This window comes from Cygnus olor, chromosome 1 (assembly GCF_009769625.2).
Source record: "Cygnus olor isolate bCygOlo1 chromosome 1, bCygOlo1.pri.v2, whole genome shotgun sequence".
Taxonomy (NCBI): Eukaryota; Metazoa; Chordata; class Aves; order Anseriformes; family Anatidae; genus Cygnus; species Cygnus olor.
Genome location: NC_049169.1, coordinates 132,699,972 through 132,716,161, shown reverse-complemented (window position 1 = coordinate 132,716,161; position 16,190 = coordinate 132,699,972). Strand labels below are relative to the sequence as shown.

The 16,190-nt window shown below is 35.8% G+C and overlaps 1 protein-coding gene across 1 annotated transcript in view; it reads right to left on the bottom strand.

Annotated features, from left to right (window-relative positions):
• ANOS1 (anosmin 1) overlaps positions 1-16,190 on the bottom strand; it is a gene marked incomplete at its 5' end in the record, with an annotated part of 114,962 nt that overhangs the window by 36,351 nt on the left and 62,421 nt on the right. The window contains 2 exons of the mRNA XM_040566171.1: positions 1,002-1,204; positions 11,194-11,323. Of these exons, the coding sequence (XP_040422105.1) occupies positions 1,002-1,204; positions 11,194-11,323 (333 nt within the window). The remainder of the gene's footprint in view (positions 1-1,001; positions 1,205-11,193; positions 11,324-16,190) is intronic.

Genomic DNA, 16,190 nt, shown 5'->3' with positions numbered 1-16,190 from the left:
CCTCCTTCCCAGTGTAGAGCTGGTGATGATGGCTGCAGTCTCCAGACCCTGATCCCTGTCCGTTCCCATGAAAAGAGGTGGGTCCACCATGCTCACACGTCAGTGGATCTGGCTATTCCCAGTCTGCTGTAAATGAACTCAGAATAATGCTTTAGTTGCTCTCATTTTTCTCAGGATTTGGTGCCTGAGGGACAGAGAGGGAACTATAACCCTACAGCTGTCATTCATAACAGTATAAACGGGCAACCAGAGCCAAAACACAGGGTTAACACAGACATGGAAACAAATTCTCACAATGCATTAATAAAACTTAGTTCAGAGAATTAAGTCCAGTCTGTTATTTGTGATACATTTCTATTCCTACTAACTACTTTAAGATACTATGCAACACGCTCAAGAATATGACAGCAGATAGTTTTCCAGTAAAGCAATATTTGATATGAATCAAAAAACTCACAGGAATTTACTGCTATGGAAATATGTCAGATCTCTGGTACAGCAGAGTACTTAAATGTTGTTTTGTTTTGTTTTGTTTTCCTTGGACCTATAATAATTATTTAATAGTTACTCTATATGATAGTGTCCCAAGTTTTATTTGCATACTGAAAGAATAATGCAACAGATGATGCTACACCTTTGAAATAAAACAACACTGTATCTTTCAGAAGCACAATAAAATAAGCCTCACTATAGAGGACAAACAGCACTTTACTTTCTGTTTATCTCTCCTGCAAAATCTTGTAATACTTGTCTGCATTTTAAGGCAGAAGTCTACTTCTCTCCTTGAGTTCGGTGAAGCACAGAGATTGAGAAATCAAAATTGTCTGTGGGGTTGGTGATCTTAAAAATTAAGGTAATTACTTTCTCATTTATTGAAATAATTGCAATTTATCATATTTTTGATACTTATAATCTATTTATTTTATGCCAGAAATAGGTTTGAACATTGCAGAATTAACACACACCCATATTTCTGTCTCATTTGCTATCTTCTTTCTTACCCCATCAGTAATCTTCCTTCTCTTTTTTTTAGCTGGGATCACATATTTGCTATACGTCCAGCTCCAGAAGACTTTGTAGTGGTGCACTGGGATATCAGGCTCTTCTGGAAGATCCCAAGTAATCATTACATTTACACTTCCATCATTGTTTGCACTGATATTGGCAATTCTGATATTAGATGGAGCTGGTGGAGCAGACGGATCTGCAATTTAAAAAAAAATATATCAAAAAATCATCTTCAGTAAGGTAAAGATCATATTCATCTTATGTATCTACTAGCTATACACAAGCTGTATTAAACATTCTTGTTACTCTTATGAAAATTCAGTCAAAAAATTCCCATAAGTGAGCTGGCTTTTTGTAAATTCTAGAAATCCAAACCTTATTAAAACTACAATTATGTGCTTGCTTACCAGCTTTGGGACTACACTTCTAGGATTGTTGTTATATTGTTGCTATGCTCACAAATATTACAAAGCTTTATCATAATGTTCTAAACTATAAGGGTTACTTCTGGTATTCACTACTTTAAACACACAATGACTGTAAAAAGCTCCTAGTCTATGAGTAGCCTTGTGTAGTCATCCTGGAATTACATGGTGGAAATGCTGATTTTTTTTTTTTTGGTGTTCTCAAAGAATTCTCAAATGAGAATATTTCTACAAGTTGAGACTTTCTTAAAAATTCTTGTATTGATATCATGGGACATAAATATGTCCTTAGAATAAATGTAATTAAGATGTAATGAGATATTATGCTGCCATAGAAGTCCGTAGTTATATTTTTATAATGACAAAAAGCTATTGGCTATCCCTGTTATTTATTTCCCTATTCTGAACGAATTTCTGGTCAATATTACCTGAGATATTATTCCTTCAGTTCGCTGTGTGTCAACCCTAGTGTCAAGAAGGACACTTGACAGTCAAAGGCTCCACAACTGAACCTCTTACAATATTGAATTTTAGATCCTCCTTGGGGTTCTAATATATGATATGCTGTCTCTGAATCAAGTGAATAAACGGAAACTTTGCAGCTGAGCTTCTGAAAGTCAAACTTGCTATTATCTGGCTCTTACTTTTTAATCATGATTCTCAATCTAAGTAATCTTAGAATCATTATAAAAGAATGCTATCAAGAGTGAATATGGCAATATACTTATTGCACCAGCAATTTAGTGAAAAAATATAAGACTTTGAAAACTTTATTTTTCTAAATGCCTGTGGTAGACAAACATTAGTGGCAAAATATAATGAAAATGCAATAAATATATAAATAGATAGATGAATAAATAAATTAAACACTGTGGTTCAAAAAAAAAGAAAAAGAAAAAAAGAAATTAAAGGTATATCAGACAGAAAAAAAAAAGAAAAAAAAAAAAAAAAAGGAAACTTGTAACAATTAAGGCATAGGATGAAGCTGAAGCCAAGAAAAAACAATGTGATTGAGAAAACCATTTTCACATCAATTTTCAGCCAAATGAGCCACCACTTACTGCCAGAAATAAAACTGAAGGTGTGCAGAGGAGACACCAGGCATTCATTTATGGCACAGTTCACCTGAATCTTTTTTATAATGGTTAATGAGCTGTTAAATGAGCTTTCCAGACATACTAAATTCATCTGATAATCCCTATGATAAATGGTCTCATTGAAAAATTCCATCATTTAGGTCATACAAACTGACACATTCAGAATTAATAAAGACAGCATTTCCTTTTTAAAGATCAGCAGATGTGAAATAATGGCTTATTCCTGTTATTTAACAGGAGTCTTGGCTAAACAACAATGGATGCTCCTGTTTCCTCATACATGCCATTTTAGTTAAATAGTAATGGATGCTCCTGTTGCCTCACACATGTAATTCAACCTATCTTTTGGACATAAACATTTCAAAGCATACCTGAGTTTAAAAATTCTGGAAATTCAACTTTATTTTCCTATAATGAGAATTCCTTATTTCTTCTCTTTCTCTATTTTTTTTTATGAAACTACAAGCCAGATTCTTTTATTTTTTCTGTCTCTGCAGAAACACTTTTCATACATTTATTGCCTTACCTGTGAAGTACACATCTCTGTCTTAAACATATACAAAGCTGTGTATTTTGGAGGGGATAAATGTAAGAGATTAACTTCTACAATTTGTTTTAGGTAAATGGCTTGTATTGTTGTCTAACATAATTCCTCATCTACTTCTATCGCTTACTAAAATAAGTAGATGCAAAATTAAATTTAGATGCAATAAACAGAATCATGAATCAGAAAACCAAAATCAAAACTTAAGCATTCATCTTCACTGAATTAAAACGTTAGGGTTCTTTTTCTTTTTTTTTTAAGTTATATGACAATGTATTATGACAATAAAACATTTATAACCTGAAATGCAACATGATCATATTGCTGCAGGTGAATTATTCAGGTTATCTCCCAGAAGTACTATGCATCATGTATTATGTATACATAACATATGGGGTACAATTAAAGTGTTTCAGAGATTATGCCTTCATGAATGGTCAGATATAAGCCTAAACAATTCTAACTGTACAACATCTTTGTCTTCATTTTGCAACTGCAAAAGATTCTAAGAGTCCTAAAAATTCTAAAAGCTAAATGAAATAGCTCTTCTGGACAAAGTGTATTACATGATTCAGAATATTTTCAAGTTCTATTTATCAACTTTTCATAGATCTAAAGAAAATGACTGTTTTTTTGTTTGTTTTCTTCCAAAATTCCTTGTCAAGTGTTTCTGTCCCCACAAGAATGCAAGATAATGTGTAATTATCCTTATATAAAGTTGGTGACTGATCAGAACTGAGCTTTTAAGTGTCTCAGCATCACAGGATTTTTCTTTTAGGTAACTTCAAACATCCCTGTTTTTCTCAGTAACATAAGCAGAAACAAAAATAGTAAGGAAAAGAACTGTGTACATATTGAAAGCAATAGATAATTTCTTTTGAATTCTACAGTACCAGGATTTCATCCTGTACTTACTATAATTCCAGTTTATTGAAAACATCACATTGTCAGTAGCATTTCTGCATGCTCTGTTCACTAGAAACAGTCCAGTCTGCAGACAGAATGCAGATTTGTATTTAAAAAAAAAAAAAAAAAGAGTACTGTTTTGCTGAGGGAGAGTTGTACATTAATACATTGAATACATTGTATTAAAAATCATCAGGTAACTATTGGTTAAGGAAAGGAAAAACATCCTCCTCTTAAGTTGAATATACATGTGAAATAATATGAAAATAGTAGAAATATTTTTCCTGAGTGCCCACATTTTTCAAGCTGTCTTTTGTAAGCCTAGCAAATGCCATTGAAAAGGGCATTTGAAGAGGAGGAAGAGGAATGGTTGTAGATGTGGAAGACAGAAAGGAAGGAGTTCTGCAGCTGACAGACATGAAAAGGCGAGATATTTCAAATTGTCACGTTTTCAAGAAGGGCTTTTTTAAAACTCATAGACTAAGCTGTAGAAAATAATAATCTAGAAGCAATTAAATTGACCAAAGACAAAAACAACAACAACAACAACAAAAACACTTTGGAATGGAATGGAATGGATTGGAATGGAACGGAATGGAATGGAATGGAACGGAACGGAACGGAACGGAATGGAACAGAATAATTCTGTTGGAAGGAACCTACAAAAGCACTTCAGCACTAACCAAAAGTTAAAGTATATTAACAAGGGCATTATCCAAATGCCTCTTGAACACTGGCAGGCATTATAGTTTGGCATTAAATCATCTGAAAGAAAGATTGAAAAGAAAAACACAAAGACTAACAAACAACTATCTGATTGTGGGGACACAATATTAAAATATTTCTTGGATTTTGACTACCTGAAATATGAAGCCACTTAATGAGTGGCTGAAGCCACTACCAGCTGAAGATCCTTTCCATATTAAGTATTTCCATACCACTATATAATTTATTCATATATTTCTATGTCTCTCTGTACCACTCATCACTATTATAACTGACAGAACTGTAATTTTTTAAGCCAAAAAACATTAATATTCATCTTTTCTTTCATTAGAAAGGACTGAGTTTCACCAGCAAGAAGGAATAGCAACTAGGCTAGATATTGTGATCTCTGTTATTAATGGAAGAAGAAAAAAAAAAAAAAAAAAAAAGCCCCAGACTCAAAAAGGAACAAACAAAAAATCAAAAACACCCCAAACCTCCCCCAAAGTCCTCAGCAAAAAGCAAAAAAATAAAAAACAAAACAAAACAAAAAAGTTAAGTAGCCTTAACAACACACTCCTTCATAATGCTTGCCTACCAGTTACCAGATAATTGTACTTTTTCTGTTTTTTTAAGCCTTCACAATTGCATTATTGAATGGAGAAGTCATGCTTCTACAAGGTGTTCTGTTATGCTTCTGTATGTCTATGCAAACACTAAAAAGCCATACGCAACTTGTGTGCTGAAATATTTCAAAGTCTAATAACTGGTACTGAACTATAAAGCTTATATACATAAAATGTTTGTTAACCTGACTATGAAGCTAAACTGGAATTCTGCTGACTATAAAGCTTAACAGCCACTCTGCTATTAGCATTCATATATCTGCGATCCCTTTGACTGACTGCCCACATGTATAATTCAGATACATGAATATTAAACTACTGGAATGGAAACTACTGCCAGTTTTTCAAATTTAAAGTTCTGAAATTTTATATACATTAATTTATCTGAGTGTTAAATCAAATTCTTTGGTTTGCAGAAAGAGTGATGATAGTTGCAGCTTTTCCTTTGTTGTTTACGCTACAGCTCAAATAAAATAAAAGCCATTATATATACTAGAATTTGGCACAGACAGTTGTCCTCAAATCTGAAAAATTCTGGTCTCAGCAGCTTGACAAGTAAATCACTTCTCACTGCTAGAAACGATAGCTTCATTAGGTCAAGGCTGAGACTGCTGTTCCAGCAAATGGAGTAAGTACTGCATTTGTCTGCATTGTATCTGGCTTGAGTATACCCAAAGGACTTAAATTCTTGTCTTGCTGGCTACTCAGCCATCACAAGGAAAACTCTATTTCAGGCCCCAGAAGGGAGGATTCCTCACATCTAATAAAATAAAAAATAAAAAAATCATATCATCACCATTTCAAAATGCACATCTTTCTATATTCATTTATTAAACTTAGTGATAGACAGTTTATCTTTTACAAAATTCTTTCAATCAATAGGATCTGGAAGTGCTTTGCAACCTTAACATAACAGCATGGGTGAGCTATGCTTACAAGAATCACATCATACGTTGCTGCACATGCATTCACTTTGGCTTTAAATGGAGCAACTGTAATGAAAATAAATAAATAAATGATTTGAAATATATGTCAGAGAGGAAATAATGACACTGGAACCTGGAATTCCCAATCTGAATTGTAAAAGTGACAGCAAGTTTGACTCCATTTTAAACCCTTTCTTACATAGATTTCTCTTTTTTTCCTGACTTAAAATGGATCACACATTGCTAACTTTTAAACATTACGCCTACCAACTCTAGAAATCTGCTGAAGCTGCTCTACAGACAAGTTTCCAACTTTTAAACAGTTCTAAGGCATAAGCAGGAAGACTGGCTTTGCCCAATGGAAATGGCACACATAAAGCAGCTGTGCAACAGTATAAAAAAAATCATTGGTCCCAAAGGAGCAACAGAAAGAATTTTATTGCCAGGAGTGGGTGTCTGTTCTGGTTTTACTAACACTCAGTAATGCATGCATGAAATCTCATCCAGCATAGTACTTATGTCCTGTGAAAACAATGTTGTCTGCTTCCTTTTGCTAGACAATTTATCCTGTGTATGCTAGCAGCTGCCTTTATGTTGAAGATAAAAACCTTTGGTAGAGGTAGAAGGATCATATGGTTTGGGCTCGTGTTGATCATACAGTCCCTTTTTGCCTGTGAAAATGGCACAGTACCTAAGTACAGACCAGAAAGATAATATATTATATGGAAATGTTTAATGCCGATCCCTCTAGTTAACTGCAGTCCCTGTTACTGAGAGTTCATTCTCACCATGAAACACAAAAAGCTAAAAAAAGTAGCCTAAAAATCCAAATACAATTGTAAATTGTATTACTAGAGCCAACTAACTTCTGGCAATTTGGGTTAGGCTATCCACTGCCCACTTAATGGAAGAAAAGCATAGACAGTTTTTTTCCAAAAAGACTTATTTATGGATTGTAGGATCAGTACTCTCCTCCCCCTATAGCAAATGAAACTGCTTGGAGAGAACCAGTCAAAGTACGAAAATAAGGATATTTGTACCTTTGGGAATCAAAATATTCCGCCAGTCATTCTGTTAGCTGTTATTGCAAATTTTTATCACTCAGTGGAAGATGAAGAGCAAAGCAAACACGATTAAAAAAAAAAGTGAAGTAGAAATCACAGTCAAAATATCAGAAAGTTTTGATCAATTTTAGTTGACAGTATCAATCAGAAAATCTATGTACAGAGTTCTACTTTTAGGAAAGGACCCACTCTCCAAGGTGCAGCATTCACTCCATCTTCTAGCCACTTTGCTCCAAAGAGATAGGCACAATTTAATCTGTGTTTCTTGTAACTTTGGTATCAAATTTTAGAAAAATGAAGCATCACTTTGTTCTGTGTGAAGGGCCATGCCAGACAGGCATGTATAAATGCTTTGTTTCCTTTAATAATAAGAAATAAATGGCATAAAAAATTCTCTCTGCTTAGGCTCTGAATATTTCATAAATTATATATATCAGCTGTGTCACTGATTATTTATTATTTACATATTAATGCAAGAAATGAACACATGAGGCAGTGTAAAACAGCTAACAAACCTTCACCTCAACTTTTTACTGTGTAAGAATATCTACAGCTACAGCAGTTAAAAAAAAATATCAAAACACAAGCAGATGAAGAATGGTGTAGAGCCATTATAGCTGGAATGCTTGATGAAATGCTCTTTTGTCTTCCTGTTTTTGTCTTTTTCATGACAGGGCAATTAAAGTAATTTGGATAATAAGGATCTTTTTAGTGATAGAAAAGTTAATGGAAATTACATACCTCAGGAGATGTAAAGTTATTTTGAATAAAATAAAACTTTACTTTGCTGTGTCTACTTAGAAACCATATTTTTGCACTTGCAAAAGACACAGAATAGCATAAACAGCATTGCAGTAACCAGACAAGAAGTCTCTCTCCAAGTAATTGCAGCACCAAAGTTTTTGAATGTTCTTTTTAACAGTTTAAAATATTTAGTGACAGAAATATTATATCACATTTGTCCTCCTTTAAAAAAGTACAATTTACTATTCACTGTAACTTAGGAGCAACTGGTAAAAGTTCAGCATCTCATGTGAGAAAATGTCTTATGAATTGCTATCATGTTTCCTCATCATAGGATTTCTTTTTGAAAAAAACTTCTGGTAAGTCTGATGAAGATAATAATCTTCTCTTGCTCTTGGCAAAACATGATGAATTGAAACAGTACAAGAACTGATGTGAGTTTCTGTCCACACTTTACACAAACGTACCACAGAGAGCCAGCAACCTTCCAAAGGTGATGTGCCAAAGTCCTCCTTCCTTTTCCAAATTAGAGGTTAAATGTGCCTATAGGAGCACAGCAGGAGACAGTAGATGCTGGCATGCAAAAAACCAGGCACATCTGATCAGCAGTTTCTTGCCTCTCTGCCAGGAAGGGGCCGCCACTTCCCACTGAGTTCCAAAGTAGTAATTAAAAGTCTATATGACACTATAACTGTTACTGCTGAGTGCCTACTCAGGGACATCGATACTAAGAGATACTGGTTGAAGCAACCCAGTGTCATTCCTGACAGTCACCGCCCAGCAGCATCTGCATGTGAGTCACTTAATGCTTCCACGTTTCATTTGGCGAACATGGTACCTTTGTAACAGCCACTGACAATACCAAAGCCTCTAAAATAGTCAAATTAACTTCTCAAATAGGATGACTCTAGCTACAAAGCTGATAGTTAAATGAAGTTCTTGCTGTTTGCTTGGCAATTCATGATTAAGGGCTGGAGTTTAGATTTGAAAATTGTTATTGTGAGAGTTACAGTAGCTTTTTGAACAGTGCTGGTTACAATACTTTATGCCCTTATCAAGATCCCCATTGCTTTGGTTTATTAGGTAAGAGCATGCAGAAGTACTACTGTCTTCTGCTGTCCTTGTCACAAAGTCCTAAAAGTGCTTAGAGTGCTCTCCACCCAGCAGACAGCCATAAGCAGTACTACAGTTGAGCAAGTGCTTCAGGGGTAGCTGCAGAGACCACAGAAAAAAAAAAAAGAGGACTCTGGTATCTAACGTAATCATTTCAAAACCACAAACTCCTGAAAAACAAATCACTGCCACTTGGGAGATTATCCTGAAGAAATATCTTTGTGCTTATCATGCTGTCACACTTCTCCAGAAACCCACTTTTGCTAGGGTCAGATACTGGGCTAAAGAGACACTTAGTATGACTTAGCATGGATGTTCTTATATTCCTTACTAATGCAGGTGTTTTGAACAACATGCTCCTGTGGTGAGCAAGCACAGCAGGGGACAAATCTAGGGGGGAATTTAATACACATCCTGCTTCAAAATGTCACGCTCAAGCCAAAACCTCAGCGTTATCATGATATACCTTTATGTAACTACAGGCACAGTGGTTCCAAACAGAATAGTTGGAAAATCTTTTGAAACTCAGAAAAAAAAAACTGGCAATGATCTGAGTTTAAAAAAAAGTTGGTGCCAGATTCAACGATGCAGGGCTGTATCTGCTGAACTGCAGCTCATAAAAAAAAAAAAAAAAAAAAAGCAGAGAAAGCCTCTGCTGCTGCTGAATCCTTGCAGTAAGCTCAACATAGCTTGAAGGAACTGTATTTTTGATGTCATTGAAATGGTGTGCTACTTAAGTGTAACAAACTCTTTAAATAATACTTTTATATTCGTAAAGGTTTGTGGTCACAAAAGTAATGGTATGACTATGCCAAGCAACCTTCCTACCACAAATGGGGTTATAGTACCAAAATTATTGATCCTAATGTAGACTTATTCAACAAATAAACCATCCATATCATTGAAAGCACTTGCATGCCTATATAACTGTATCTACAATAATATTTTTTCTAGGATTGATTATGGCCAAACAGCAAGCTAAGAACTAACATGGAAACCCATAAATGGTGACTGCCTATATTGTAAGTCAATTATATCTTCAGAAAGAGGAAATGCATTCCTCAAAGTATTTGTTATAAGAGTGTAAAGATTCTGTCACTACCAAAACAAAGACAAGTCTGTCTATTAGAAACCTTACCTCAATTAGTAATACAGTGAAGAGTGCTAGATCTCATTGTTTGGCACCAGTAAGCTACTATGGTCTGGGTATTTCCACATTATTAACTGTCTTTAAGAGAGAGTAACCACATCCAGATTGTCTACTGGGGATGGTTTCAGGCCTGTGCTACTGTGCCTGAAAGTCATCTGGGTAAACTCTGCTTTGTGTTGGTGAAAAGTGCATCAGAAAAAAAATCATGGGACAGGAGATCTGTTTCCAGCTCCCATCCCCCCAGTGCCATTTACTGGTATATTTTCAAAGTTATCCCACATCCCTTGCAGAACCAGCAACAGCAACAAAAATTCCTACAACACTTACTGGACGGTCTATCATGCCTTCCTAATGAAAAGACACATACTACTAAACACTATTATACCCTTTTTATCCCTAAGCCCTTATGATTAGTGCTAGCAAGGAGAAAGTTATATTAAAAGAGCCTGTAGTTCCATTAAAACAATGATGCTGCAATTAAGATATAGGCAACAAAATATTCCTGTACGCTGCTAAGCATATGGCAGGAATGTACTGATAACTATAAAGGAAATTAATACAAACATCTTGGAATAACATGTTGAAACCCCATTTCCTTTGTGTTTCAAGGTCAGGGTCATGTTGTCTGGTACCAACACTGTGGAAAATGCTTAAAAAGAGATTTATTCGTTGAGACCCCTTACTGATGAAAGAATAATGACGTCTTTAACCTTTAATTCCTGTCTTGACTTCAAACAAATCTCACACCATTTCTAAAGCTGATGGTAACATGGCCAAAAAACCCACCTGTTAAAAACCTTCTGCCACAAAAATGGGCAGATCAGGTTGCACTCCACATGCGAGCGAGTAGAAGGTGAGTGCCAGCTGTAGGGAACCAAAACTCACCTTTCGAGGAGCGGAAGTGCTTGCTGGGTGCCGTGAAGCCCCTCGTCCCATGCACATTGACAGCTGCCACACGGAACTGGTACCACCTGCTCGCTCTGATGTCAGATAGCTGGACCCTCTCATCCGTAGTCTGGTGGGGAAAATGTCACAATTATACTTTCCGTTCAGACGTGGCTAGTTGTGCTCTCTGCCACGTGACACCCATTAGGCAGACCGTGAGGTAGAGGACCCACCTCCTTAATACATAGAAGTGTCAACAATAGTGAACAAAATCACATAACCAGCACATTTTACAGTGCATTGCAGGTCCCTTCTAGAAAAGTGACCTTTAGAAAACTGGTCAAGTGTTAAATTCACAAAATTATTTTTCAGTTATCACAACTTTCACCAGAATATATAGGGCTTAGCTGATCAGGTACTGACATTTCAGGGAATTCATTACCCCAAATCAAAGGACTCATTTCTCCAGATCCTGAAACGGGAGAGTGAGTCCAAAATGGCTTCACAAAATCCAGAGCTGTGAGAAGCCGCCTTTTCTGGTTCATAGGAGACACAAAACCCTCAGGTAATGAATGCAAGCCCTCTTGAGATCCTTGGCATTTATGTCAAAATGACACTCTAAGCCTTAACTCCTCTCTGCAGACTTTTCTCAGGTTATAGGAGATGACCTTTCTGTCAACAACACCCACTGAGACTGCTGGTGTCATGAATTCAATTTCCAGCTTCTGCAGGGAGTGCCTTAACTACTGAAATATGGAATAAACATAGATGCACCCTGAACCCTTTCAGTAGGAAGCACTTTAGTCTGAGGCCTGCTTTTCTCTATCCTGTTTTTTCCTTCAAGCTTTTAAAGATCTGCCTTCTGCACTGTTTCTGATTTTTTTTCTAAGGTATAAACACCAGAGCTGAACACAACCTTCTGGTAACAGCTGAATCACTGCCAAGTACATAAGAAATATTGTGTTTTTAGAACTTATTAGAAACTCATCCATTTGTGGCTGATTTTACATTTGCAGTTACCTCTCAATTATCCAAACTTCAAGTTATTTCAGACCATCACGTTTATTGTGTTTTAATCTAATTCTTTAATCAAAATAACACATGAACTTGAAACAAATGACTTGTATAAGTCTAAATAGCCTACACAACCAATACTGAATATCTTTATTGACCAAGATGCAGACTCATTAAGAAATTTAGTGACATCTATTTATTTTTACAAGATGTTTTCTGTAACTTCAAAAATCTACCATATGAGTTTCAATGTTACTTGCAGTGATGCCAAATACTTCCCAAAGAAGGCAAGGTGTAATTTCTGCTTTTTGCTTTCTTTCCAATCTGTGAAAGAAAGCAGCAGCTGCCAACCTAATTCAGATAGCCAGAATGTCAGGAAGTTGCTTCAGCTCTCCAACAATGGCATTTTTAAAGTCCCAACCAATAAAATTTGTAAATATTACTCTGTGCTTAATCTCGTCACTTGTTGACAAATAAAATTTAGGGAAAAGGTTACCTGGTTTGTGTGTGCATGTGAAGGAAAGAGAGCCTTTTAAAGCTGCACTATAGACTGCTCTCAGACTGATATGCTTTGCTACTTTGAGCCCCCACATATTCCTTCTACTCAGAGTCCTCCATTTGTCTATTTAGCTTAAACTGGGGTAACAGTCCCTACACTTTCATCATCTGCCTCATCTTTTTTCCAATTTTTAGCTTTTACATTACCTGTAGAATTTATTATCTAGTTGAATGAAGGTGTTCCTAGGGAAGAAAGAGCCTATCTGAACCAGTTTTATTACTATTTTCATTCTATAGAGCACTCAAATGTGCTAGCTTGTTTGTTTGTTTATTTTTGTTTTTCCCAGCATGAAGACCCACATACTCAACTATTTACAGACAAGACATGACAGTGAATTAGAGTGATATAAACTATAACTATATTAACAGAAAAATAAATCATGGATATATTCAGGATACTGCTGCAGCTGAGATCCTGAGATTAGTCAGGACTTAACTGTAATTAATTAGTTACAACACTGTGGATTTTTAAAAACAGATTTACTGAATTTAGCTACAAGGTAGGCATAATGTGAATAGACTTGACCCCAAATTTCTCAGCTGAGGAATCTCAGTTGTCATTTGCATGAGCTCAGTTATTCTCTTAGGGCTTGTTTAAAACACAGTATTTCATTTCTGTCAGTCTTCTGTGGCAACTGTGAGATGTTGTGGGATTAAATAATGTGTCAACCTATATCACCAAAATTATTTTAATATATGAACAGGCCTTAGGCTTATTCCTTTCGTCACTGGTTTTGTTGGCAAAGCTCCTGTTAACCTCAGTGGCATGCAGGAGGTGTATCTGTAACTAAAGCTCCTGCATTACAAACTACTTTGGCACCTCTAAGCAAAACTTACATGGTTTTAACATATTTCAAGAAAGAGCAAAATACTGTTGAGATATACTACTCTGTTGGTAAATTGAATATTTTGTTCAATTACTTCAGTTAGTTCTCCCTACTTAAGTATGTTTGGAGCTGAGATCATAACACTGAAAGTGCTTTTGATATCTCTCTTGTATTAACATGAGCCTGCTAAATGGCATGCTGCATAGTATTAAGTAACTAAGGGTTGAATTTCAACACACACCTGAAATTCTTCCTGAATATTAGAGAAATTATTAAACAACAATTTTACTGATGCCTTAGAATGCCAATATAATGTTTTAAAGAATTTAATCAATGAAAGATGAAACAAAAAAATCACCTCTTAGATAAATGATTATAAGATTGAAATTATTATTATTATTATTATTATTATTATTATTATTTTGGCTATTTATTATGCATTTACTTAAAGGAGAAAAGTTTTAAAGCTAGGTTCCAATCCTAATACACTTGTCATTTGAAATAAAATAATATAAAAAATGAGTCCTCAGGCAAAATCACTGGCCAACATGTCCATCCTCAACATCATCCTAAATTCAGTAAAGACAAAGGTAAGTCCCCACTAGTTTACTTTAGTATATAACTTTATATAAGAGCAGCATGGAATCACAATGACACAACCTGGAGAATACAGAAAGTAGCCTGACACCTCTTTTCAAGAGTGCATCTCAGGTCCAAGGAACAACAGGTCATATCCAGTGACCAGAAAGAAGAAAGTGGTTGGGCTGTCAGCACACAGGGATAATTTGGCTGACATTAGCGTAGTACTGACTCATGTAAGAAGCACTGATATTTCTACTCTTTTCCTAGCTGTTTAGGCCCTCTCCTGAAAGTAGTCCCCTCATACTGTCTTTCCAAAGGAGATTATTTGCTCTTCTCTTCAAGATGCCTTGAGAAATCTCCTTGCTGCTCATACAAATGACTGATGATTAAAGTACTTTCCTGGAGCATGGATGACCTATCTTCAATCCCATCCTCTGTCTGAGAGGTTGGGAGAAACTGTTCCTTAGTGTCTTCGATGTTGCCTGCTATATTGAATTATGACATTTTTTGCATTCATGGGCAAAACTTTTCCTCTGAGCAAAGCAGACTGAAGGTTTCAAAAACATCTTGTAAGGGAAGGGCAGAATTATTTAGGATAGGGAGGGAAAAGAATGAGAAAATACAAGTCGGCCACATAGTAGGCGATTCAGATGGGATTTTTGTGTCACCACTCCAAGGATTTTTTTTCTGTCTTTTATATATAGGTAAGAACTGGTGTAAGATGGCCTTTGTAGCAAAGTCTGGTACAGAAGACTCTCCCCTTTCCAAGGTTTAAAATAATCAAAGGAGTATTTCATTGTGTTCATTCCCTTTCTCTCACACTATCAATCTTGGATTACAGCCTTATCCTGATGAGTTCATAGCTCCACACCTATCTTCATAGAATCATAGAATGGATTGGGTTGGAAGGGACCTTAAAGACCATCCATTTCCAACCCTCTGCCATGGGCAGGTATGCCACCCACTAGATGAGGATGCCCAGGGTCTCGTCCAAACTGGTCTTGAACACTGGTAGGGATGGGCCATCCAAAATTTCTCTGGGCAGAGAAGTTTATTTTGAAATAATGCACAGTGAGAAAGAATTTACAGTTCAAAGAATGAAGGGGTATCATCCAGGGTGTAAGAAGAACTAAGTTTACACTTCTGACAAAGAAGCAGCTTGACAGTACCACATCCACTACTCTGCCAAAGGACAGCAGACCTCCACTCTTTTGTGTGAATGGAATCTTACACAAGGTGGGCACTCTTTAAGAATGTTTATCAAAGCAAACTTCTTCTGGATGTTGGAGAAAGAAACCTTCAATTTATGGGACTGGTGGTTAGCTTCAGGAGGGACTTCCTGCTGTCAAGAGCTGAGAAAATTTTGGACATCCTTAGAACCAGAAGTTTAGGTGTTTCAGAAGCTGAAAGTTTTAAAAAGGATTAGCTGTCCACGGAGTTTAGACAATTCCAAGATGAAGCACTAAGGTTTGTCACAATCAAGCTAGCAGTAAATACTGCTCCTTATTTGTATTAATAGAGGAATAAACTAGTAAGTAAAATTCATTAACCTCTGCCTTCATGCATGTACAAATACTTGGCATCCACTCACAATACAGAGATGTACTCTCCCATCTGGAGATAACAGGCACAGCATATTTGAATTAATTTAATTCGTTACATTAATATGATTAAATATCTAAGTACCAAATATAAACAGCAATATGAGTATTTTTAGAAAGCATTGCAACAAGCAGAATAATAAGTTTGCTCATCAGATATATTGTATTCTCATGGGATAGTGCAGCTGGCCCTATGCAATTGGTTAAACCATAAAAAGCAATAGTATAAGAAACTTGGCATAACCACTTTGAAAACTGCACATCATAGTTAACTTACAACAACTTATATCTTAGTTCCTGTAGTTTTTATATCAACTAATGCAAATTAGTCAAATTGTTAGTTACGTCAAGTGTTCTCAAAAATGCACAGAAAAAGAAAAATAAAGTTAACAAAATTCCTGTTTCCTGAAGTGAT